Source organism: Ceratotherium simum, chromosome 5 (assembly GCF_057802395.1).
Source record: "Ceratotherium simum simum isolate JZ-2026a chromosome 5, ASM5780239v1, whole genome shotgun sequence".
In the NCBI taxonomy this organism is placed as follows: Eukaryota; Metazoa; Chordata; class Mammalia; order Perissodactyla; family Rhinocerotidae; genus Ceratotherium; species Ceratotherium simum.
Genome location: NC_141904.1, coordinates 29,150,740 through 29,175,640, shown reverse-complemented (window position 1 = coordinate 29,175,640; position 24,901 = coordinate 29,150,740). Strand labels below are relative to the sequence as shown.

Sequence of the window (24,901 nt, the reverse complement as noted above, 5' to 3'; positions counted from 1 at the left end):
AAAGTTGCGGCCGCCCAGAGCCTCATGGGACATGTAGTTCCGGCAGAGAGCCTGGTGGGCGGTGTTCGGCCGAGATTGGGCGCAGCCTCCTCTATTGTTCCGCCCCCTGCGCCTCAGGGTTCGAGTTTGAGAGGCAGGGGTAACCCAAAAGGCGTGAGTCCGTGGGGAGGCCTCAGCTAGTGAGCGTCGTGGACAGCCCCGCCGCCCGGAGGAGGCAAGTTGGGGGGTGGGGCTCCAGTGGCCGAGGCTCGCCGCTATCCTCGGTGTCTGCAGAGGCGTACAGGTCTGTGTCGTGAGTGTAGGGTTCGCTTCACCGATGCGGGCTCATCACCTGAGGCTTCACTGGGGGATCCCGGGTGCCCGCGGTCCCTCTTTTCCCCACAGCCTGGCGCAGAACTCTGGGGCCCCGGGGTGGCTCTGACAGACCCCCGCGACGCTGCCCGGGCCGCCAGATAAGGCGTTCGTGGTGCGGGGGCTTCGCGGGTGGGGGCCCGCGTCCCGTGCCCCCCGGGTCAATTTGGCTTTACCGCCCGCAGGCCCCAACTCCGAGGGATTTTCCCCTAAAAGAGGTCCGGGGGGAGGGGGAGCGCGGGCGGCTGGTCGGCTATTTCCGTGCCTTTCCTGCGTACGGATTTGGTACGTCAGAACCACAGTTCTTTAGAAAAGCAAAATATTTATTTGCCAAGACCTGGTTGGCAGGTGCGAATGTTTCGGGAAGAAATACCGAGAAAATGCAGGCATTTTGTGTTGCGTTCCTTGTCGAAAAATAGTTTACTAGCTTTTTTGCGTCTGCAGAATATTTTCATTTTTGGTACAATCATGTGGTTTAATTCTCTTAACGAATTCTAAGTTTAAGTGTGGCCAAGGTTTCAGAGAATCATGTTTACCTTCTAAATCATTAGTGGTTTTGGTTGTTTTTTCCCCTTTCCAATTTTCCTCTTTTTTTTTTAATCGCAGCTTTACCATTGTAAGAGACCTCACATGGTTGATTGAGTCATTCAACAAATCTTTATGAAGTGCCTGATATGTGCCAGGCAGTGTTCCAGCTGTTGAGGATGCAGCAGTGGTCAGTGCAGAAATTCTAGCTTTCTTGGAAACGGGCGTAAGATAGTATGTTCGGCGGTAAGTGCTAAGGAGAGATAGTAAGAGGAGAGTAGGGATAGGGAGTGTTGGGCTGGGGGGGTCGAAATTTTGGACGGAATGTTCAGGGTAAGTCTCCTTGAGAAGTAGCATTTGAGAAAGGACATGAAGGATGGGAGCCTTGGAGAAGTGGGGTCAGCCAGGGGGAAACGAGCCAAGGCTGGAATATGCCTGGATTGATAGAGGAACAGCAAGGAGGCATTGTGACTGGAATCAACCATAGGGGAAACTAGCAGGTGACGTCAGAGAGGTGAAGGTTCTTATGAGGACTTGGGGTTTTCAAACTGCCTGAGATTGGAAACAATGGAAAGAGTTTGAGCAGAAGGGTGACTTCGTGCGGCTTAACATTTTAACGGATCATATGGATTGCAGCTTTGAGGCTAGAAGGGAAAAAGTGGAAGCAGAGAGACTAGTGAGGAGGTTGTGTTTCCTTTTGCTACTGTACCAAGTTACAGCAAATTTACTGGCTTAAAACAATACAAGTTTATTGTCTTATAGTTCTGTACGTCAGAAATCTCACTAGGCCGAAATCAGGTTGTCGGTAGTGCTGTGTTCCTTTAGAGGCAGTAGGGGAGAATCCATTTCCTTGCCTTTTCCAGCTTCTAGAGGCCACCTGCATTCCTTGGCTCCTGACCCCTTCCTTCATCTTCAAAGCCAGCATAGCATCTTCAAATCCCTGTCTTTCTCTCTCACTTTCTGACACTCTTGTCTCCCTCTTAAAAAGACACTTGTGATTATATTGGGTCCACCCAGATAATCCAGGGTAATCTCTTCATCTCAAGGGTCTTAATTTAATCACAGCTGTAAAGTCCTTTTTACTACGTAAAATAAAATACTCACAGGTTTTGGGAATTATGACAGACATCTTTGAGAGACCAGGTGAGAGAAGATGGTGCCTGAGACCACTTCATTAGTGATGGAGGTTGTAAGTGGTCCCCCCTTGGATGTGTGTCAAGGCAGAGGATTTACTGATGGATCAGATGTGGGGTGTGAGAAAAATGAGTCAAGAACGATTGACTACAAATCATTTGGAAAAAAGATTCTGGCAATGTGAATAATCACTGCTAATTTCTTAATTAGTTTTTGCAGTTTTGTTTCTTAATTTGCAGTTTGCTGTTTCTCAGGAGTTTTGCAAGATTTGGATTGGTATCTCCAATTGATTATTTATTTATTTATTGTTTTGGTGAGGAAGATTGGCCCTGAACTAACATCTGTGCCAGTCTTCCTCTTTTTGCTTGAGGAGGATTGTCCCTGAGCTAACATCTGTGCCAGTCTTCCTCTATTTTTTATGTGGGTTGCTGCCACAGCATGGCTTGAGGAGTGGTGTGTAGGTCCATGCCTTGGATCCGAACCCATGAGCTCCGGGCCACGAAAGTGGAGCGTGCAAACTTAACTACTATGCCACTGGGCCAGCCCTCCAATTGATTTTGAGATTCCTGAGGGCAGGGATCATATCTGGTTTTGCCCCCTAGTTTGTCCCTAATGCCTGGCAATATGGTAAGCTCTCAGTAAATATTTACTGAATGAATAAAAGAATGGTAAGGGGGCCGGCCAGTGGTGTAGTGGTTGGGTTCGAGGGCTCCACTTCAGTGGCCTGGGGTTCGCAGGTTTGAATCCTGGGCGCAGACCTATGCATTGCTACTCAAGCCATGTGTGGCAGCATCCCATATACAAAATAGAGGAAGATGGGCACAGATGTTAGCTCAGAGCCAATCTTCCTCACCAAGAAAAAAAAAAAGAATGGTAATCCAGAATCAGCTTATTATATTTTATTGTGTTCAATATTGTTTGCAAAAGCCTTTTAATGTGTGTTTATTTAAGTAACATGTATTCATATACGGATAAGTAGAAGTATTGCACACCATACATGATGTTTGCATAAATAACTACACAGTGTAGAAGTTTTTCCCATGTGATGCTTACATAATAAGATCTGTCTATAACATCTCTCTATGATGTTAACAGTATCTCAGTATTAATATTTTTGTGGTTGCATAAAAAAGTTGTGTCCTGTAAAAGTAGAATAATTTCTTTAGCTAGAAGAACAGAAGTACTGACAATTTGGGGAAGCTGTTTCTGATGGCTCTTCAAAGAGAATATTGACCAGGTCATGTTTTTATTCTCGAGCAACACTATTGGTTTGGAAAGCAAAGCAATATGTATTTAAGACTGCATTGGATTTTGCCTGTTAAGCACCTTTCTCTTAGTCGTTTACATAGATGAGGATTAATAGGTCACAGATTGAATTTTATTGTCCAGCAGTTTCTTAGGGTAGGGACTATAATAAGTAACTCTGACTGCTGCTTTTTGTGTCAACCTCAGTGTTGATGCAGTTTCTGGGTAAGCAGTTTCTTTTCTCATAGTATCACAGTGTTAGAAGGAACCTTAGAGGTCCTTCATCTACTCTGGAGCCTTTCAAACTCTTGAAACCTAGATTTATATAAGAGGCTTGGCGACCTCCAGGATCTATTCATGTGATTCAGTGCCTGTTCAGATACTGCAGATGGCCTCCTTTTTGTACTTGGAAGGAAATGGCGCATATTTATTCTGTTTGGGAATCATGGAATATTATAATGCTTATAGAACTAAGTTTTTATTTATAAATCTGAGTATAAATAAGCATAAGAACCACTTCCTTATGTGTAATGTGAGTCCCCGCCATCATGATCATATTTGGAAAATAAAGTTATTTTTGTATGTGTATTTAATGTAATTCATTCAAAATCTTACATTAGATATTAATTTTTTAAAGAATTCAAACTTTTTAATTGATGGTGGCAGGTCACTAATCTTCAGCTTTATATGTAGTAGTAGTGTTTTATTTATTTATTTATTTATTTATTTATTTATTTTCCCCCAAAGCCCCAGTAGATAGTTGTATGTCATAGTTGCACAGCCTTCTAGTTGCTGTATGTGGGACGCGGCCTCAGCATGGCCAGAGAAGCGGTGCGTCGGTGTGCGCCTGGGATCCGAACCCGGGCTGCCAGTAGCAGAGCACGCGCACTTAACCGCTAAGCCACAGGGCCGGCCCTGTAGTAGTATTGTTTCCCACTTGAAGAGAACTAGGAACCTGGAATGTTTCAGTTATGCTTTGATTAATCACACTTATCCTTTCATCTGTGTTTTCTTTTTTTTATTATTATTATTTTTTATTTTTTATGAGGAAGATCAGCCCTGAGCTAACATCCATGCCAATCCTCTTTTTTTTTTTTTTTTTTTTGCTGAGGAAGACTGGCCCTGGGCTAACATCTGTGCTCATCTTCCTCCACTTGATATGGGATGCTGCCACAGCATGGCCTGACAAGCGGTGCATCGGTCTGTGCCCGGGATCCGAACCTGGGCTACCAGCACTGGAGCGCACACACTTAACCGCTACGCCACAGGGTCGGCCCCTGTGTTTTCTTTTTGATGGTGTAAAATATTTAACATGGCCAATTCTGTCTTATCTTATCCCTTCTCTTTCCTTCCTAAAAAACCTTAAAATCCTTACCTAGTGTTTGTGTTACCTCTATTCAGTTACTTTTACTGTTTGCCCTTGATGGAAACTTCTCTGATATATCAAAATAAACCCCCCAATTTATTTATTTATACACACACACAAATATAAAGTAATACATATTTTTAACAAACTGTATCTGCCCATCCTAATATCAATGAGTTATTGAGTACAATTGTAGTATACCACTTTTAAAGCAGATGTATTAAGACTACTTCCAAAGACTCTCTGGAATATTTGATTTCTGAATTTCTCCGGATTCTAGTGGTTTCAGCATTTTTCAAGTTTGCTGCAGTCCCCAGCACTCATAGTTGCCTCCCTTTTATAGAGGGTCTATTGCTGTTAATCATTGAGTTTGTTTTTTTCCTTAAAAACTGCCTGCTTCACTGAAGTATAGTATGTACCCGCCCCTTTAAAGCACTTGAGTTTTCTTGAAGGCTAGTGTAATGTGTGGTAAACGGACTTTTTGTGTGTGTGAGGAAGTTCAGCCCTGAGCTAACATCTGATGCCAATCTTCCTCTTTTTTGCTGAGGAAGATTGGCCCTGGGCTAACATCTGTGCCCATCTTCCTCCACTTTATATGAGACACCGCGACAGCATGGCTTGACAAACGGTGCGTCAGTGTGCGCCTGGGATCTGAACCTGGGAACCCCGGGCCACCGAAGCAGAGCACGCGCACTTAAACTGTTACGCCACCGGGCCAGCCCAAGGGATATTTTTTTGATTGAACAAAAAGGAGAGAGGAGGTAAGGATTGGTATTTATAAATTCTACTGGGGCTGAGACATTTTCAGAGGAAGAGAAATAACAATAGAAAAATCAGAATTTAGATTCCAGCAGCAACCTTTTGTGACCAACAGAGTTGTTCTTTGCTGCCATCATTTTTCTTATCCTTTGGCAGATTTATTTCTTTTTCATCCTCTTCTCATGTGGTTAGGTGGCAACTTCCTTTAAATTTTAACTATTATCACTAAAAACCCTTTGAAAGAAAGATTCAGTGGTGTCATAACTTATAGGACACCACAATATGCAGAGAATAGAATCCTATGATAAATGAGATGACATTAAATTAATCATAAATTCAGAGGTATGTGTAGAAAACCTTTTAAAACAAGCCATAGTTGCTGACATAGGAGATACCATACCATAGATGATCAATGTTCACAAAGCTCTGCCCTTATAAATAAAGGCTGAGAATTTTTCTATTGCAGTTAAGCTGAAAATATAAAGAAAAACAAGTCCCCTAAGAGAAGTGGTTCTCCTGGAAGCAAGTGATAAATATTCCTGATAAGATTTAGAAAGATGCCAAGCACGCCACCCAGGTAATAATGGTTGTATCACATAAGTGACGATTATTTCTTTAGTGGTAAAATGTAGTGTACTGCTCTGAGAAAGAGTGCTGTGTTATTACTGCACTACAATATTGTTAGCATTTAAATTTTTCCTGTTAGCAGATTAGTGTTGTGGCTGATTTGGGTCATAAAAAATTACAGACTTTGAGAAAATAGAGAAGACTTACGGGGAGTTCATTTGTTGCTTCATGTTTTCAGTGTTGGTAAGAAAACAAATAAACCAATAGTGATGTACAACACACATGCATGCACAGAAAGATACCCGGTGTTCCTTTTATCTGAATGCTTATTTGAACTTTCTTATTGTACTTATTTTCTGACTTCAAGGAATTGTGGTATCCCTTTTAGTCACAGTTACTGCATATTCTATACTTCCAGATGAGAAAGAAGAGAATTGGGGGAAATAAGGAGGTGGTGGGAGACAGCAAAGGCAATGTGGAAATGTAAATTCTCTTATCAGGTTATTTTCCTGTATTTGGTGAGCGTTTTTTCATTTCACCTTTGCTTCTGTTACATTGCCTTCTGGAAAATAAAAGCTTCGAGGAAAATTGGAGAAAATGTTACCTGATCTTGCTCTTCCTTGGATATTTTAGGAAGCTAGGAGAGATGAGTTTTCCTTTTCTTACTAGTATAAAGTGCCTGAGCAAATTTTCTAGCATTAAGAAATATGACTCTGGGGCTGGCCCCGTGGCTTAGTGGTTAAGTGCGCGCACTCCACTACTGGCGGCCTGGGTTCGGATTCTAGGCACACACCAATGCACCACTTGTCCAGCCATGCTGAGGCAGCGTCCCACATACAGCAACTAGAAGGATGTGCAACTATGACATACAACTGTCTACTGGGGCTTTGGGGAGAAAAAGGGGAAAAAAGGAGGAGGATTGGCAATAGATGTTAGCTTAGGGCCGGTCTTCCTCAGCTAAAAGAGGAGGATTGGCATGGATGTTAGCTTAGGGCTGATCTTCCTCACCAAAAAAAAAAAAAAAAAAAAAAGTATGACTAAGAGAGCCCATGTGGCTACCAAAATCCAATTTCTCACTCTCTTGAGACAGGACTGACATTATTACTAATAATTAGTATCAGAAAAGACTGATACTAATATTAATGCATTAGTAGCATTAATGTTTCTTTAAAAAATCATGTCCATGCTATATCCAAATTTTTATCTTCATGCCTCCTTAAAGTTTTACTTCAATGTTTATTTTTCCAAGTAAATATTGATGAGCAGGCAGTCTCTTTCAAGGATTGGTTTCATCTAGGATTCTATTTGGATTCCTATAGACTTAATTAGTATTGAAATATTCTTTGTATAAAATGTATTTATTATTTTTGAAAACAAACATGTATTCATATCTATACATGTAGTCTCACGTTTATCTAGATTACCTCTGCAACGATATAAGACAGTGGTAACACTGATTACTCTAAGGGAGAAAATGGGAGACTAGGAGTTTGGAAGGATATACCTTATTCTGTATATGTTTCTTTATATTTGAAATTCACCCCCCGTGTATGTATTACTTATTAAATTTAAACTTAGAAAGAAAGAAAAGGTTGATTTCAACGGTATACAATTTTAAAGATCTTCTATTCTCTTCACAGTGATATCCTGAGAGAAGATGGGAAAGGGCTGCAAGGTTGTGGTTTGTGGCTTGTTATCTGTGGGGAAAACAGCAATTTTGGAGCAGCTCCTTTATGGGAATCATACTATTGGTAAGATTATTTTTCTCTAGTTTCTCTGTAGGTTCTGGGAACTGTTAGGGGTCTGTGCTGGTACACAAAAGTGGGGTGTAATCCACAGGGACCAAAAGGGTCATAGAAGTCAACAGAAATTGAGGGGGGAAAAATCTTTTTATGTTATTGAAATTCAAGAGGGCTTGCTGTAAGTTATAACAGTTAAGAAAACAAATGTATATATATATCTCCTTTGTATATATGTTGTTTCCAGTATATTTACATAATGAATAGTGGTCTTAGAGTCGTACAATCAGTCACTTAAGTATATACCAAATGATCTCTCATTCTTATTTCAAACATAACTTTCCAGTTCTGCTGTATAGGTTTTAAAAATGGAAGAAACAGCTATTTGCTGCAGTGTGACCTAATTTTGTGAATTGGATTATCTCATTCCTTTATTCATTCATTGAGTTAAACAATTATTAAATTCTTGCTATATGATAAAGGCTGTGATGAGGCCTTGTGAGGATACAGAGGGGAAGACGACAGCATCTCGGGCTTTAAGGAGGTCGTGGTTTAGTAAGGAAGACAGACATTACAGGTTAGAATAAAATGAGGTTTGTGTTAGAGATTAGAGAGATAAGTAGAAACATAGATCTTTGAAGTATTTATCTCTGGTAAGTAGCTTAGAGCACATTTCTATCTTACTTTTATGAACCTTTTTTTTTGTGTGTGTGAGGAAGATCAGCCCTGAGCTAACATCCATGATAATCCTCCTCTTTTTGCTGAGGAAGACTGGCTCTGAGCTAACATCTATTGCCAATCCTCCTCCTTTTTTTTTGTTCCCCAAAGCCCTAGTAGATAGTTGTACGTCATAGTTGCACATCCTTCTAGTTGCTGTATGTGGGACACGGCTTCAGCATGGCCGGAGAAGCGGTGCGTCGGTGCACGCCCGGGATCCGAACCCGGCCGCCAGTAGTGGAGCGCGCGCACTTAACTGCTAAGACACGGGGCTGGCCCCTTATTAACCATTTTGATGAGCTCTGCTTCTCATCTACCTTCCCAACATAATATTTAACAATTTTGATTAAATCCACATTTGGTTTTTATTATGATGCCTGTGCCAGAAGTTCTCAAACTTTTTGGTTTCAGAATCCCTCCTATCACAAATGCTGCACTATCAGTTCTTAATTTTTTACCTCCAGATTCTAATTTATGCCTATGCAAAAAATAAATTACGCTGGGGGCGAGGGGAAAAATCCTTTTACCCACTTAAAACCCCAAACAGCTTTTGTTTATGTTGGCTATATCTTTTGACATTTTTATTGTATTAGAAATTGAAACTGAGAAATTCAAAGAATACTTGTTACTTAAAATAATCTCAATAAACTTATTACATGGTAAGATAACATTCTTATGAAAAATAATTATCAAAAATTTAGTGAGAAGATGAGCATTGGTTTACATTTTTGAAAATCTAATATCCAGCTTAATAGAAGGCAGCTGGATTATCATGCCCACTTGCTTTTATATTCAATCTGTTGTGATATGTTGTTTTAGTTGAAACATACGAAGAAAATCTGGCCTTACACAGATATGTAGTTGGAAGAGATAGGAGTATGTTAATAGCCTTTCCAGATAATTGTGAATATTCTTCTTTGGTGTTTCACTAAGACTCAACAAGTGATGGTTACTTAAAGGTTATTGCAATGTAGAATCTGAAACCACGTCAGTAAACTTTTCCTACTCTAGTACATTAAAATCTCATTGATCTATCTTGCACTTTAAATGGGTTTTTTACCCAACTATGGTTTTTTAACATCATGAATTGGTCATTTGGAAAATACTGGTTTACTGAGATAAGCAGCTCTTCCAAATAACAGTTATTAATATCATTATCAATCTCTTCAGTCTTGGGAAGCTTTCAAGTTAATGGTGATGGATACAATTCTGTTTTTCGCTTGAAAGCTCAAATTTTATCATTGACAACAAATACTGTCAGTTATTTTCCTTGAAATGGTAGGTTCCCTTTATTAGTTTTTGAGAAAATGTCTGTCAAATACCCTGAATAATCATGTTTTTCTGTCATTTCTTATTGAAAAAAGTGGCTAGTTCAGCTTGCAACTCAAACACAAGAGCTTTTCCTCCAGACAATTACCATAATTCATTATGCAGAAATACTTTATGCATACTTCCCATTAATCACATAGAATATTAAAAAGATATAAAGATGTGTACTCAAGGATTGAGATTTAATAAAATTAGTAATTTTTATTTTTGCTGCTTCATCGAGGACATTTCTTAAGTGAAACTGGCTTCTTTTTTTAACCAGGTATGAGATGGTGAAGAACACAACTAATACAGTTGGTGCCACTGCCTTCATTTGTACTGAGGCGCCAGCAGCTTTACCCAGCGTTGCTTGTGCATCATCAGTACAAATGTCAACACAGTGGAAAAGACAAATGTCTTAGTATTATTAAAAAAATAGTTTTGCCCTCGTGGATTCCCTGAAAGGAGACCTCGAGGGATCTGTAGACCACACTTTGAGAGCTACTGGCACATGTAAATATTCTCAACTGAGCATTATTGTGTACTATAATTGTTTCTTTTCTTCTTTTTGTTTTTGTGGAGGCTAATATTTGCTTTATTTGTCATTTCTTTAGTTTGTTTATACCGTTGGCTAATTCTTCCACATGCCCAGATGTTTCTCAGTTTTCTGTGAGGTCCACTGTATCAGTTAATCCTTTTTTCTTTTTTGCTTGGAGATACCCTTCCAGGAGCAAGCAGTCCTCTTATGTAGGCCTGTTGCACAGCTATCACCATGCAACTTCCCTTTACCTTTCTTTCTTCCTACGTTCGATTTACTGTTTCCTAGATCTCTTGTCATCTTTTAGTTTACACCCTTCTTTTGGTGGAGCATATCTTCCAGTATAGTCAAGCATCGTTTAACAGCGGGAATATGTTCTGAGAAATGTGTGATTAGGCAGTTTCGTCATTGTGTGAACATTATAGAGTATACTTAACAGACCGAGATGGTATAGCCTACTTCACACCTAGGCTATATGGTACTACGCTTATGGGACCACCGTTGTATATGTGGTCCATTGTTGACCAAAACGTTATTATGCAGCTCATGACTGTACTTTTTTGGGGTTGAAAACGTTCTACAATGGAATGGGGTATTGGGTGATGATAGTCCTCAAAATCCCCTCTATGCCTGGCGCAGAGTAGTAATCCTGGGGCTTCTGAATAGAGATATTTACTGTTGTCCCTGTGATTCCCTTTACTCCTCTGTTAGGTTCTGTTTTCTGGATCTGATGTCTTCCTCTTTCTATGATTACATGCTAATTTTTTTTTTTTTTTTTTTTGGTGAGGAAGATTGGCCCTGAGCTAACATCTGTGCCAGTCTTCCTGTACTTTGTATGTGGGACACTTGAACAGCATGGCTTGATGAGCGGTGTATGGGTCCAAGCCCAGGATCTGAACCTGCAAATGCTGGGCTGCCAAAGCACAGCATGTGAACTTAACCACTATGCCATTGGGCTGGCCCCTACATGGTAATTTTGATGGAGGGCCTCCTCAAATAGTTTGCTGAGAAAATGTACATGATACATTTTTTCAGGCTTCACATGTTTGAAAATGTCTTTATTTTACACTCACAATTGAATTATAATTTTGACTATAGAATTCTAGGTTGACAATAATTTCTTTTCAGTCTTTTGAAAGCATTGCTCCATTATCATCTTTGCTCCTTTATTATAAAATGCATCATATGTATATAAAAGTGCATAAAACACATACATGGTTTAATGAATAATTATAAAACAAACCTTTGCATAATCTCCACACAGGTCAAAAAGTAGAACACTGAGGGCACTCTAGTAGCTCCCCATGATCCTCCCTCCAATCACAACTTAGCCTTTCCCTTGACTTTTGGTTAATCAGTTCTTTTTCTTTATAGTTTTGCCACCTATGTATGTATCACTAAAGGATATAGTTCATTTTTGCCTGTTACTGACTTTATATCAATGGAATAATACTATATAAATTCTTCAGTGTCTGACTTCTTTCACTCAACATTGTATCTGTAAGATTCATCCATATTGTTGTAGGTAGCTGTGGTTTAATTTTCATTGCCTTATAGTATTCTATTGTATGAATACACCTCAATTTATTTCTCTCTCCTATCTTGATAAACATTTAGGGTTGTTTCCAGTTTGGGGCTATTAGAAATAATGCTGCAATGAACAGTCTTCTACATGTGTCCTAGCTATTATGTGGGCGAGTTCTGGGATATGTATCTAGGAGTGAAATTGCTGGTTCATAGAGGATGTGTATCTTCAGTTTTACCAGATTCTATTATCTTCTTGCTTCTAGTGTTGCTTTTGAGAAGCTGGGAACCATTATGATTCTTGATGCTTTGGGTGTGGAAGCTTTTGCAGGCTCTCTTCTTTGTCCCCAGTGTTCTGAAATTTCATAGTGGTGTATCATAGAATTAGTCTGTTTTCATCCATGGTACTGAGCACTCAGTGGTGGGCCTTTTCAATATGGAAATATGTGTCTTCAATTCTGAATTATTTTGTTGATGCTTTCCTTCTTTTTTGTTCTCTGTTCTCTCTTTCTGGAACTCTCTTTTTGGATGCTAGACCTTCTGAACTAGTCCTCTAATTTTGTATTTCTCCTCTACTATTTTCCCACAATATTTTGTTCCACTTTTTGGGAGTTTTCTTCATCTTTATTTTCCAGCCCTTCTACTGAGTTTTCATTTCTTAGTATCCTCTTCTTGTTTCATGGATGCACTATCTCATCTCTTTGAGTATAATATTGAGTAGTTTTTTTGTTTGTTTTCTTTTCTTTGAAGGCTTTTTCCTCTAAGGTGCTCTTTTCTGATTTTTGGTCTCTCTTTTCCTCAGGTACCTGGTAATCCTTGGTTGTCTGCTCATAATTAAGAGTGGAGAACTAAAAAGCTAATTGATGGGGCTGGCTTGGTGGAATAGGGGTTAAGTTCATGCGCTCTGCTTTGGTGGCCCCAGGTTCGTGGGTTCAGATCCTGAGCACGGACCTAGCCACCACTCATCAAGCCATGCTGTGGTGGCATCTCACATACAAAATAGAGGAAGATTGGCACTGATGTTAGCTCAGGGACAATCTTCTTCAAGCAGAAAGAGGAAGATTGGCAACAGATGTTAGCTCAGGGCCAATCTTCCTCACCAAAAAAAAAAAAGCTAATCGAAAGCTCTAAGCATGTGGATAGGGTTCATGACTTTGAGCTTCACTATAAGGTGATCTGGGTGGGGCATTTGTTGGGGAACCACAGATGTTAGCATATTTAGGATTTTTCCTTTTTTGCTGGCCAGATTCCCCAAATTCCTCTGCCCAGAGGATAAAGACCTGGCTGTCGACAGTTTGGCAACAGAGGGAGCTTGACACTTAATTGCCCCCTATTTTCACTATGGAACTCCTACCCTCTATCCCACAGTCCAAGCATCCTCTATTTTACCCTGAGATTGCACCCTTAGTCTTCTGCAGCTATGGGGGAGTGGTAGTTACCCAACAGCATGGAGTGGGAGAGGAGATCTAGAGAGCTGATGGAAGAGTCATGACTTCAGTTGATTTATAGAGTAACAAAATCTCAAAAGGTCTAAGCTTAATGGGAAGAGGAGGGGAACCAGCCTAGCGTTTGCTGGATAAAACATCCACCATGACAAAAGTCTTGGTAGTTTTGCCTTTAAATTGTTTTGTAATCAAAGCCCAGTAAGTTTGTATCTTAATAGAATAACGTTTAATTTCCATAAGGTAGCTTAATATATCACAGGATGATACATATACTCGAACCTACGAATAATTTTCCCTTACCAAACATTGAACACATTCCTTAATGTAAAGAATTATGCAGATAAAAGTAAATTTTTGGTTTCTCATGATCCAATCTATTTATCATTACATGATTATTCCTTTTAATACTTTATGGAGATTTTATTTAATACAGACATTTCATGTACGGCACCTGTAACAAGTCATTCTACAGTATTTAGGTTGTTTAAAACTACGGCAAGAGTTTTCAAAAACCTATAATATAGTATGTTTTATTGGTATAGGATGTTATTCATGTGATTTTACCTCCGGATATAGCTCATATCTAAATATGAAAGTGGTTACAGGGACCGTACCATACCTTTCTTATCATATGCCTCTCCACTACTCATTAAAATTCAAAGTGTTGGGCTGGCCCCGTGGCTTTGCGGTTAAGTGCGCGCGCTCCGCTACTGGCAGCCTGGGTTCGGATCCCGGGCGCGCACCGACGCACCACTTCTCCGGCCATGCTGAGGCCGCATCCCACATACAGCAACTAGAAGGATGTGCAACTATGACGTACAACTATCTACTGGGGCTTTGGGGGGGAAACAAAAAAGGAGGATTAGCAATAGATGTTAGCTCAGAGCCAGTCTTCCTCAGCAAAAAGAGGAGGCTTAGCATGGATGTTAGCTCAGGGCTCATCTTCCTCACAAAAAAAAATAAAAAGAAATCTTTCAAAAAAAAAAAAAATTCAAAGTGTTAATCTTCTCCCCTTAATCCCCTTATCAACAAATGACTATTGAATACTTGCTGTGTACACAGACTGGTTCTTTTCTCTCAAAGAAGTTATAGACTAGTTGAAGAGACAAAACCTGCACAAATGGAGCAAACTAAAATGCATTTTGAAAGGATCACTCAGGCAAGAAGGGGACTGAAATTGGGACATCAATTATGAGCTTACCTCATTCATTGATTCAGCAAACATTTACTAAAGACTTTCTATGTATGTAAGTCAATTTATTAGTCCTCAGAGCTATAAAGATAGATTAGCCACAGTCCTGGCTCTCAAAGACTTTATACTCCAGCTTTGGAGGGGACATATATGAAAGATTTAAGTATAAAATGGTATTACCTGTACAAGGCACAATAGGAGCAGAAAGGAGGGAAGGGGATAATCAGGAGAGGATCCACAGAGTTGACATTTCAGAAGAGTCTGGAAAGGATATTTGTTTACCAGGTGTTACTGAGCTACTGCCTTAGTTCAGGTGAAGATAAGCCAATGGGAATGGAAGGAGGCAATGGACTGAGCAGATGTTTCAGCAGTAGAGTGGGTGATTTATAACATTCAGCCACATTTTCCCTGTTCAAAGAGAACTCTGAAGACTGCCCAGGTGGATGGTGATGAAGGGAAGAAAGCAAGGAGGAGGAACAGGTGTGGGGAGGAAAGATAACAAGTTTTGCTAGTTTGAAGTACTTGCAGGACATTCACAGACAAGTGCCAAGTAGGTACTTGGGAATTAAGGCATGGTGCTCAGGCCCAGACTAGACATGTACATTTTTGAGTCCCTTAACCAGCCCATGGAAGTAGTGGAAGTTGTACAGAAGAAGAGCAGCAAATTTACCCCGGGTCTTGTCCTTGGCTCTGATGGAGAAGAAAATGGGGCCACTTAGTTGTTGAAGCTACTTTTAAAATCAGCCTTTAATTCTCCAATTTAGGCATAAAGTTCTTTGACTCTTCTAACAGTTACTTTTTAAAAATATGTAATAGTAAATCTCATTGCCAAATTTTTATTTCTATTCAGAAGAAATATTTTTAAAAAGGAGGTTGGTCATTTACTATAACTACCTTTCATTTTAAAGAAGTTAGTAAATGGAAATATGATTCTTATATGTAGTAAATAGGGCACCTAGAAAGCCAACTTCTAAAGGATAAGAAAATACTCAACAATTGGTACTGAGTTTTCCAAAAAGAGTAATTTCTTTTTTTCTTGAGGTATAATTGACATAACATTGTATGCTTTCAGGTGTACAATATAAAGATTCGATGTTTGTATATATAAAAGTAATTTCTTTTTAATCTCAGGAATGGAAGATTGTGAAACAATGGAAGATGTGTATATGGCTTCAGTAGAAACGGATCGGGGAGTAAAGGAACAGTTACATCTTTATGATACCAGAGGCCTACAGGAAGGTGTGGAGCTGCCAAAGCATTATTTTTCATTTGCCGATGGCTTTGTTCTTGTGTACAGTGTGAATAACCTTGAATCCTTTCAAAGAGTGGAGCTTCTGAAAAAAGAAATTGATAAGTTCAAAGACAAAAAAGAGGTAAGTGGGTACGTCAAAAATGCCAACTGTGAATTATAATACTATTTAAATTGTAGCATGGACTTTTGGGCAGTTAATATATTTTAAAAGCATTAAATTGGGGCCGGCCCGGTGGCGCAAGCGGTTGAGTGCGCGCGCTCCGCCGCGGCGGCCCGGGGTTCGCTGGTTCGGATCCCGGGCGCACACCGACCCAATGCTTGGCAACCCATGCTGTGGTGGCGTCCCATATAAAGTGGAGGAAGATGGGCACAGATGTTAGCCCAGGGCCGTCTTCCTCAGCAAAAAAAGAGGAGGATTGGCGGATGTTAGCACAGGGCTGATCTCCTCACAAAAAAAAAAAAAAAAAAAAAAAGCATTAAATTGTATTCATGGTATCTGTAATCTTCATAATTTTTTTTTAGCTCAAGAAATACAGACTGAGTTCAATCAGGACCTGACTGAGTTCAATCAGGACCAGCATTTGACTTTCTGCCTTTGCTTGTTACCGTGTACACGTTGAATTTTAATAACTCCATACCCCAAGTACTACATAGTTCATTTCATATTGTTTGGGATCACTGTTTCCTAGGGCTCTTGATTATCTCCTTGGATAAATAGGATTCTTTCTTTTCTTCAGTCTTACCAAAAAAAAGAAGAAATGAAAAAACCTAATAAATAATTATTGGATTCTACCCATTTACTACTTAAAAATAAGATTCTTACCATGGTCTGTAGTCTCATATGATCTGGCCCATCCCTATCCTTTTCGTCTTATCTTTATCATTCTGTTTCTCTGTCACTGTACTCTAGTGACATTGGTCTACTTTGTGTTTTCCCAGCATGATAATTTTGTTCCTCTGTTGAGTCCTTCTCAATTGCTGATTCCCTTGCCTAGAACTCTCTTATCAAGATCTTGCTCCAGATTTTCACATGGCTGATTGATCATCATCTAAGATACCATATAATGCACTGGTTAACAGCACTGGCTAGATGTTCTTGACCTAGATTTTTATATTTTATTTATTTTTATGTTAAATTTTTTATTTTGAGATAATTGTAGATTCACATGCAATTTTAAGAAATAACAGAGATCCCTTACCCAGTTTCCCCCAATGCTAACACTGTACAATATCACAACCAAGATATTGACATTGACACAGTCAAGATTCAGAGTATTTCCATCACTGTAAGAGTCTCTAATGTTACCCTTTTACAGTCACACCCACTTTCCTCCCATCCCCACCCCCACCTTAACCCCTGACAAACACTAATCTGTTCTTCATTTTTATAACCTTGTCATTTCAAGAGTGTTAACATAAATGGAAGCATACAGTATGTAACCTTTTGGTATTGGCTTGTTTCACTCAGCATAATTTTCTGGAGAGTCATCTAAGTTATTGCACATATCAGTAGTTCATTCCTTTTTATTGCTGAGTGGTATTCCATGGTATGTACCAAAGTTTGTTTAACCATTCACCTGTTGAAAGACATCTGGGTTGTAATTTTTTTTTTACTATTTTGAATACTTATTTACTTTGTGAATAGATAACATATTCACAAGGTTCAATCTTCCAAGACATAAAAAGGCAAGTAATCAATGCTCCCTCCCACCTGTTTCGCATCTTTCCTACCTAAACAGATAAATGCTGTTATTTCTGGAGTATCCTCCAGATTCCCCTCCCTGCCCCCCAGAAGTTGAAAGTATAGTTCAGTGAACACTCATATACTTGACACTTTTCTTCTCAACTTTTCTTCTTCAGTTTTCTTATCTCTAAAACAAGGATAACAATAGTACCCTCCTCAAATAGTTGTTATGGGGATTTATCTAAACACATTCATTCAGCAAATGCTTATTGAGCAACCACTATGTGTCTGGCATTGTTCTAGGTGAGGTGCGGGGGATACAAGACAACACAATGGAGTCTTGTTCCCATAAAGTCTCTGTTTTGGGGGTGGGAGGGGGAGAGAAGAGACAGTGAACAAATATATGTTACAGAGTGATGCTATGTCGGAAAGTAAAGCAGAGCAGAGTGAGGGTACTGTTTTCTCTAGGGTGGTCTGGGAAGGCCTCCTTGATAGGGTGACTGTTAGCAGAGATTTGAAGGAAGAGGTAGGGAGCCAAGCTGATATTTGGAGGAGGAGTGCACCAGGTGGAGGGACAAGCTTATGCAAGGGTCTGGGGCAGGAGTTTGCTTGTTATGTTCAGGAACAGCAATGAGGCCACAGTGAGCTGGGAGGAGGGGGTGGGAGATGAGGGGCAACATTTTTGGATCAGAAGCCATTGATTTTGAGCAAAGGAATGACATGATCTGGGCTTAGGCTGCATTTATTTATTTTCATGTTTGTTTTTAAAAAATTGAATAGGTAATGTTTGCACATGGTTCAGAAATAAAAATGATATATAAAAAGGACTATAGTGGGGCCGGCCCAGTGGCTTAGCAGTTAAGTGCGTGTGCTCCGCTACTGGCGGCCCGGGTTCGGATCCCAGGTGCGCACTGACGCACCGCCTCTCCAGCCATGCCGGGGCCGCGTCCCACATACAGCAACTAGAAGGATGTGCAGCTATGACGTACAACTATCTACTGGGGCTTTGGGGGAAAAAAGGGAGGAAGATTGGCAATAGATGTTAGCTCAGAGCCGGTCTTCCTCAGCAAAAAAAGAGGAGGATTAGCACGGATGTTAGCTCAGGGCTGATCTTCCTCACACACACACAAAAAAGGACTATAGTGAACCCTAGTTCCCACCCTTGTCCTCAACCACCGAGTTCCTGAACCTCAAGCATGCTTTTTTAATGTTTTATCACTTTACTAGTTTTGGGGCATCTTTCCAAAGTTTCTTTATGTAAATATAAAGCAAGTAGGAGTATACGTATTTTTTTCTTATTTTTCCCTCTTTCTTACACCAAAAGTAGTGTATTGTTCATGTAATACATCTTGGAGTCCTTTCCATTATCAGTATTCAGATTCCTTTTTTTTTTTTTTTTTTTAACTGCTGCACAATATTCATTGTGTGGATGTGGATGTATCATACTTATTTAACCAGGCCCAAATTGATGGACACTTGGGTTATTTCTAGTCATTTGCTATTATGAACTATGCTACAATGAATAATCTTATACACTGATTATTTTGTATGTTTTAGGGTATAGGGTTACTTGTAAGATCAATTAGCAGAAATGGGGTTCTTGAGTCAAAGGGTAAATATATTGCCAAATTACCTTCCATAGGAATGGTATGAAAATGCCTGTTTTTTCCAGTCTTGACAATAATGTGTGGTTAACTTCAGGATTTTGTGAATCTTCTGGGTGAAAATGGTATTTTAATAGTTTCATTTTCCTTAATAGGAGTGAAGTTGAGTATCTTTTGACTTGTTTTACAATGATCACTTTGGCTGCTGTGTTGACAATAGACAATTGGGGGATAAGGTGAGAAACAAGGAGTTTATCTGAAATGATACTGCCCTGGAGCACTTGAGCATTACCAGTTGAAGAGTTGAGGAGAAACCAGCAAAGGAGTCTAAGAAGTGGCCAGTGAGATTTGAGGAAAACCAAGAGATAAGGGTGTCCCAGAGGCATGTAGAGCCAGTACTTTAAAAAATAGGGAGTGATTAAACTATGTCAAGTGCTGCAGATAGGTCAGAAAAGCTGAGGGTGAAGAAGTGGCCAGCCTTTGGTAACCTGGAGGTCTTAACAAAAACAGTTTTAGTAAAACAGTGAGATGAAGTCTGACTGGACTAGATATAGGAGAGACTTGAACACAGCAAACACAGCTCTTTGAAAGAGTTTTGAGTCAAAGGGTAAATATCGTCCCATAAAGGGGAACAGAGAGGAGCTGGAGAAGGATGTGTAAAGAGGTTTGGTTTTTTTAGATGAGAGAGATCACTGTATTTGTATGCTAATGGGAATGATTTCATAGAGAGGAGAAAACTGATGATGCAGGAGACAGAGAGGGGATAACTGCTGGAGTGACATCATTGTCCAGATTAAAGAGGATGGGTTCTAGAAGGTGGGTACATGGCCTTGGAACATGGTAGGTTGTTAGATGTGGTGGTGAGAGCACATGAAAATTCTCTTCTGATTGCTTCTATTTTCTTACTGAAATAGTAGGAACATCAGCTGAGAGTAAGGTGGGGGAAGGAAGAAGAGATGTTAGAGGATGGAGAAGAGGGCCAAGGTAGGAGATGTCTAGTTAGAGAGTAAATGGAGGAAATGTAATATATTTGCTGGAGAACACCACCTCACTTGAGGTCAGTGATTATGAATTGAGACCAGCCAGCAGAGTTTTTTCTCCAGCCACATTCAGTAAGTGGTGTAGGCACACAGCACAGGTGAATACAGTAGGATAGTGATGGCAAGGGAGTAAATTAAAAGAATCTCAGCAGGGTGAGGAACCGAAGACATGAGAGGGCTTGAAGCACAGTGATATATAGTAGAACCAGTAGATAGTAGGCCCTTGTGGTGTTTAGAATTGTTGCATTCAGGGTGTTAGGCATGAACTAGGAAGGAAGAGGTCAGAATGGGATTCCTGGAATTGTATCCTAGGGGGGAGCAGTTATAATGCCAAGAGCTGGGATGTGTTCATGGGAATGAATGGCTGAGGTCAGGAGCGTGATTAAGATCTTGGGAGAAGTCAAGGAAATGAGGGACAAGGTTACTGGCAGGTCATCCACATGGCTAGTGAAATCAGTAGGAATTATGACAAAAGTAGTGAGGCAGGGACCATGAGCCAGGTCTCTAATGAGCAGCAACAAGATGGGGGCAGGCAGCAGGAAGTACAGACTAATAGCACCAGCCTTCAGTTTTGGGGTTTTTAGGAAAGGATATTGTTGGAGGCAGCATTGAGGGACAAAGAGGACACCTTACGTCCTCTCCCACCCTCTGTGGTAGTGAGTACTGCAGGGCTGAGCCAGGTTTCAGCTAGGTAAGAAGGTGAAGCAAACATTCAGAGCAGAGATGGGGGATGTAGGGAGGGGATTTTGTTGAAGTCCAGGGGCAAAGTGGAACAGTTTCTGCAGTTGGGGAGGGGAGGGAAATGGAGGTCAGATTAGGGGATATCCGTACATGAAGATGAAAATCTGGGTGATAAAGAATGACACAGGAGGCCTTGAGGGGATGGCTTCTGCTAAGAAATGGAGTCTATTTGCCAAGAAAACCAAAGCTCTGGGGCCTGCTCTTCCATTCTGCCAGGCACGCATGGCCTTAGTTATAGCACAGGGAAGGCAACTTAAAGGCTCCAAGATCTAGTTCAAAGCTGCTCCTCATAGGGGCCTTGTCTGACAGTTCTTACTGCCCTTCCTCCACTTTCCAATCATCCTGTTTTGTTGTCTTCTTTACAGTCACTATCTGAAAATCTGGATATTCTCTCTCCTCCCTCCACTCCCCTTGGGCTTTGACTGCTTTGTGACTGTTGTGTTCTGGTCGCCTAAAACGGTACCTGGTGTCTAGTAAGCGTTTGAGTGATTGCCTTGCATTTAGTGTAAAATGTTCCTGTTGGTCCATACATTCAACAGATATTTAGTGCTTGCATCAGGTACTCTTCTATGAGTAGGAATAAAGTGAACAGAAGTTCCGATTCTTGTAGAACTTTGGTTCTAGGGGTGCAGAACTCTCACAGCTCCACAATTCCTTTTGTTGTATTTTGAAGTACGTATTGCAGATTTCCCAAACAGCAGGTAAAGCTAAACTGAAATGCAGACACATTTCAGTGAAACCATTATCTGTATCCTGGATATTAATTTCCCCAAGTCTATGTTCCATTCCTACCTGAGTTGAGTAACTTCACCTGTTAATTTAAAATGTTTCATAGTTAGCAACCTGTAGAGTATCTGCATTTTTAACAAAAATGCATTAAGGAAGGAGTGAGGTTAATGTCGTACTATCTTATTCAGTCACATCTGAGAATCAGTTTTGATGAAGCAGTTTGTTAAATGAGACGCTATTCTTTATTTCTCCATTTTGCCTAGGAACTGATGTTGGCCGAGTGTGATCTTTTTATCCATTTTTCTTTCAGGTAGCAATTGTTGTATTAGGAAACAAAATCGACCTTTCTGAGCAGAGACAAGTGGATGCTGAGGCGGCACAGCAATGGGCAAAAAATGAGAAAGTGCGACTGTGGGAGGTAACAGTTACAGACCGGAAAACACTGATTGAACCATTCACTCTGTTAGCCAGCAAACTTTCCCAGCCCCAGAGCAAATCGAGCTTTCCTTTGCCTGGGAGGAAAAACAAAGGGAACTCTAATTCTGAGAACTAAAATCAATAATGCCACAATTTTTTGTTGAATAGTGATTGCCTTGAAGTGTCTGTGAACATATTTAATATAGGCCATTTGTACCTAACTTTTGGTCCTTAGGAAGTCCCTAAGGAAGTAATTTAATGCACTTTAGGTTATAATTAAATTATTTGGGCTGAGTTTATTATTATTGCCTGATATGAAATAATATATTTGCATTCTCATTGAAACTTGTCCTTGCAATTAGCACCTTTGTTATTTACATTTATGTTGCACTTGTCAAAACAATAAAATAAAGTTGGGGTAGTACGCAAATATACCTATGAGTAGTTCCCCTCCCTTAACCTGTTTCAGAAGTTATTATTCTGTATAACTTTATCCGAACTTTTTAGCTCAAACATAACTTTTTAAAAAAGTTTATTAATCATCTAATGTCTAGGATTATAAAATGATGTTTTTTTTAATGTCCAAATTGGATCACAAACAGTAAACAACTTGAGTACTAAGTAAGCTAAATTTTCTCTTGTGGCGATCTGCTAAATGGAACAAAACCTGTGATTTAACTTTGTTCAAATTACATGTTGAGCATGACCTGAGGTCGTAGCTAGCGTAAATAATGTTCAAACTGTTTCTTCTTTAGAAAAGGACAGTAAAGCTTCCCTTTTCCACAAGGAATACTATACCTTCTGGAATAGTTTTCTGGATATGTAGTCATGTGGAATAAAACGTATTGTAAAAATACTGGACTCCAGGCCAGTATTTTTCAAGTGAGATATCCGAGTCTGTGCTATGGTTCTTGGAAGATTTTGGCAAGATATGAACCAGGGGGCTAATTGTATTTAGCAAGTTGACAATATTTTAACTAATTTTAAAAGTAGGAAACAAGCTACTTAGTGGTTTATGTCCTGAAAGCAGTTAACTATTTGATTTAAATGTAAAATATGAAATAAGCTGTTCTACAAAGAAATGTTAAGACATCTAGTAAATTGTAACATCTTAAATAGAATACTTTAAAGGCTAGGTTCAATGATTTTTAAGCTCAGCTGGCTCAGTTCAGTGAGTTCAAGCCAAGAACTGCATATAAAAGATAGAAAACTTATAAATCAGCTAGTGCTGGGGCCGGCCCAGTGGCGCAGCGGTTAAGTGTGCGTGCTCCGTTTCGGCAGCCTGAGGGTTCACAGGTTCAGATCCCAGGCACGCACAGATGCACTGCTTGCCAAACCATGCTGTGGCGGCATCCCATATAAAGTAGAGGAAGATGGGTACCGATGTTAGCCCAGGCCCAATCTTCCTCAGCAAAAAGAGGAGGATTGGCATCAGATGTTAGCTCAGGGCTGATCTTCCTCACAAAAAAAGAAAAAAAGTCAGCTAGTGCTGCTACCATATAATTCTTTAAAATTTCTCATCACAAATATATATTTTTGGTCAAAAATTTTTCACTCAGATATGACTGTCATTCCCTGCCTTCTCTCCCAGTTACTGTGTGTTGATCTTCTAGCTTTTTCCTATGTATTTTAGACAGATGGATAAATACTTATAAAATGATTTTTAAATAAGTAATACACTACATCATCTTGCAGTTTGCTTTTTTCTACTGAATGCAAGTTAGATCTGTGTTAGTATGCATAGTTACCGTATTCTTTTTAAATGCTTACTGAATATATGTATACCTTCATCCTTTGCACCTGGGTGAGTTTCTCTGGAGTAGATACAAAGAAATAGAACTGCTGGGTTATAGGACATGTACACTTCGGTACTACCAAATTGCCCTCTAGACATGGCTGTATTAATTTATCCATGAGAAAACCCATTTTTCATGTACTTGCTGCCACAGCCTCTGCAAGTTACAAATCCTTGTAAAAAGATGCAGTAGAATTCACCTTGGAAAGATGATGGGTTAGATAGTCTAACCTTTTCTAAGACACCTCAAATCTATCCTGCAAGGTTTTGTATAAATTACACATCCTGACATGGGTGCTTGATAACCAATACCAATTTATTCAGTCTGTATTACTTCTAGGTTGTTTTAGTAGCAACTATCTATCAAATTTAGAAGAATGAATCTGCAAACTACAAACAAAGGCAAGAGAAAGTAAACAAATACAACAGTGTTAGGTGGTGGTTTTAATATTGTTTATTAGCACAGTAACAAATGCAGACTTAAGTAGTCCACAACATATAACCAATCCACTGAGCAACTCCTATTCCACATCTTACAGTTAACAGCTTAAGGTATTTTACTACAGGTTTTCCAAGTCCTGATTTAAACCTCTAACCTTTTCACAATAAAGTAGATTGGCATATAAAATAAAATACATAACTACTCATTTCTTATAGGGTGTCTTATAGCCATGTGTCCATTTTATATATATGAGATGACAGTCTCTAAAAAACTGTTAAATATCAATGTTCCCTTCCAAGAGGGGAAAACAAATTCCAATTCCTTAAAACAAAAAAGTGTGTAGTCTTAGAAGGACTTTACATAAACGGCCATGTGTGTAACCTGTACGAAATTAAGCTGTTTTAAATTTACAGACTACAAGCAACTGAACCCAAATGTCTATTCTTCTCTGTACTACATTTCAGCTAATATTGCAGAACTAATGACAGTTTTAAAAGGTACTATTACCAATTCTGTCTACTGTAGCAAGATACCTTAAGTTACAACAAAATCTTAGGAAATAAGACTGAATAATATCTGTTATAGAAATACCCTACTCTTTACCAACTCCCACCCTCCCCCACCCCTTCAAAATCATAAGCAGCTCTCTCTGTGACAGACAAATAAGGTAAGAATTGTGAAAACCCAATTTATGTAGCGTATCTCTTGGTCCACTGTCTGGCCATTCTGTCATGTTCTGCTCTGTTGGTCATGTACTGAGTGGCAATACTTCCTACCAAGGGATCGG

The 24,901-nt window shown here is 39.7% G+C and overlaps 2 protein-coding genes across 5 annotated transcripts in view; one reads left to right on the top strand and one right to left on the bottom strand.

Moving 5' to 3' along the window:
- Positions 1–51: 51 nt before the first annotated feature.
- On the top strand, positions 52–24,740 carry NKIRAS1 (NFKB inhibitor interacting Ras like 1). Of its 3 annotated transcripts, none has more exons than XM_087430618.1 (4): positions 52–214; positions 7,588–7,698; positions 15,542–15,783; positions 21,771–24,740. In XM_087430618.1, the coding sequence occupies exons 2-4, from the start codon at positions 7,605–7,607 to the stop codon at positions 22,011–22,013; spliced, it is 579 nt and encodes a 192-aa protein (XP_087286744.1). In that variant the 5' UTR covers positions 52–214; positions 7,588–7,604; the 3' UTR covers positions 22,014–24,740. The 3 variants fall into 3 exon arrangements, with proteins under 3 accessions (XP_087286744.1, XP_004419479.1, XP_087286745.1); XM_004419422.3 differs by having other exon boundaries at positions 139–283; XM_087430619.1 differs by lacking the exon at positions 52–214 and adding an exon at positions 4,756–5,957.
- The window catches only part of LOC101404670 (ubiquitin-conjugating enzyme E2 E1), a 73,442-nt gene continuing 73,273 nt past the window's right edge, over positions 24,733–24,901 (bottom strand). For both annotated transcript variants that reach the window (XM_087430617.1, XM_004419420.3), the window contains one exon: positions 24,733–24,901. In XM_087430617.1, coding sequence (XP_087286743.1) covers positions 24,804–24,901 — 98 coding nt within the window. In that variant the 3' untranslated portion in view covers positions 24,733–24,803.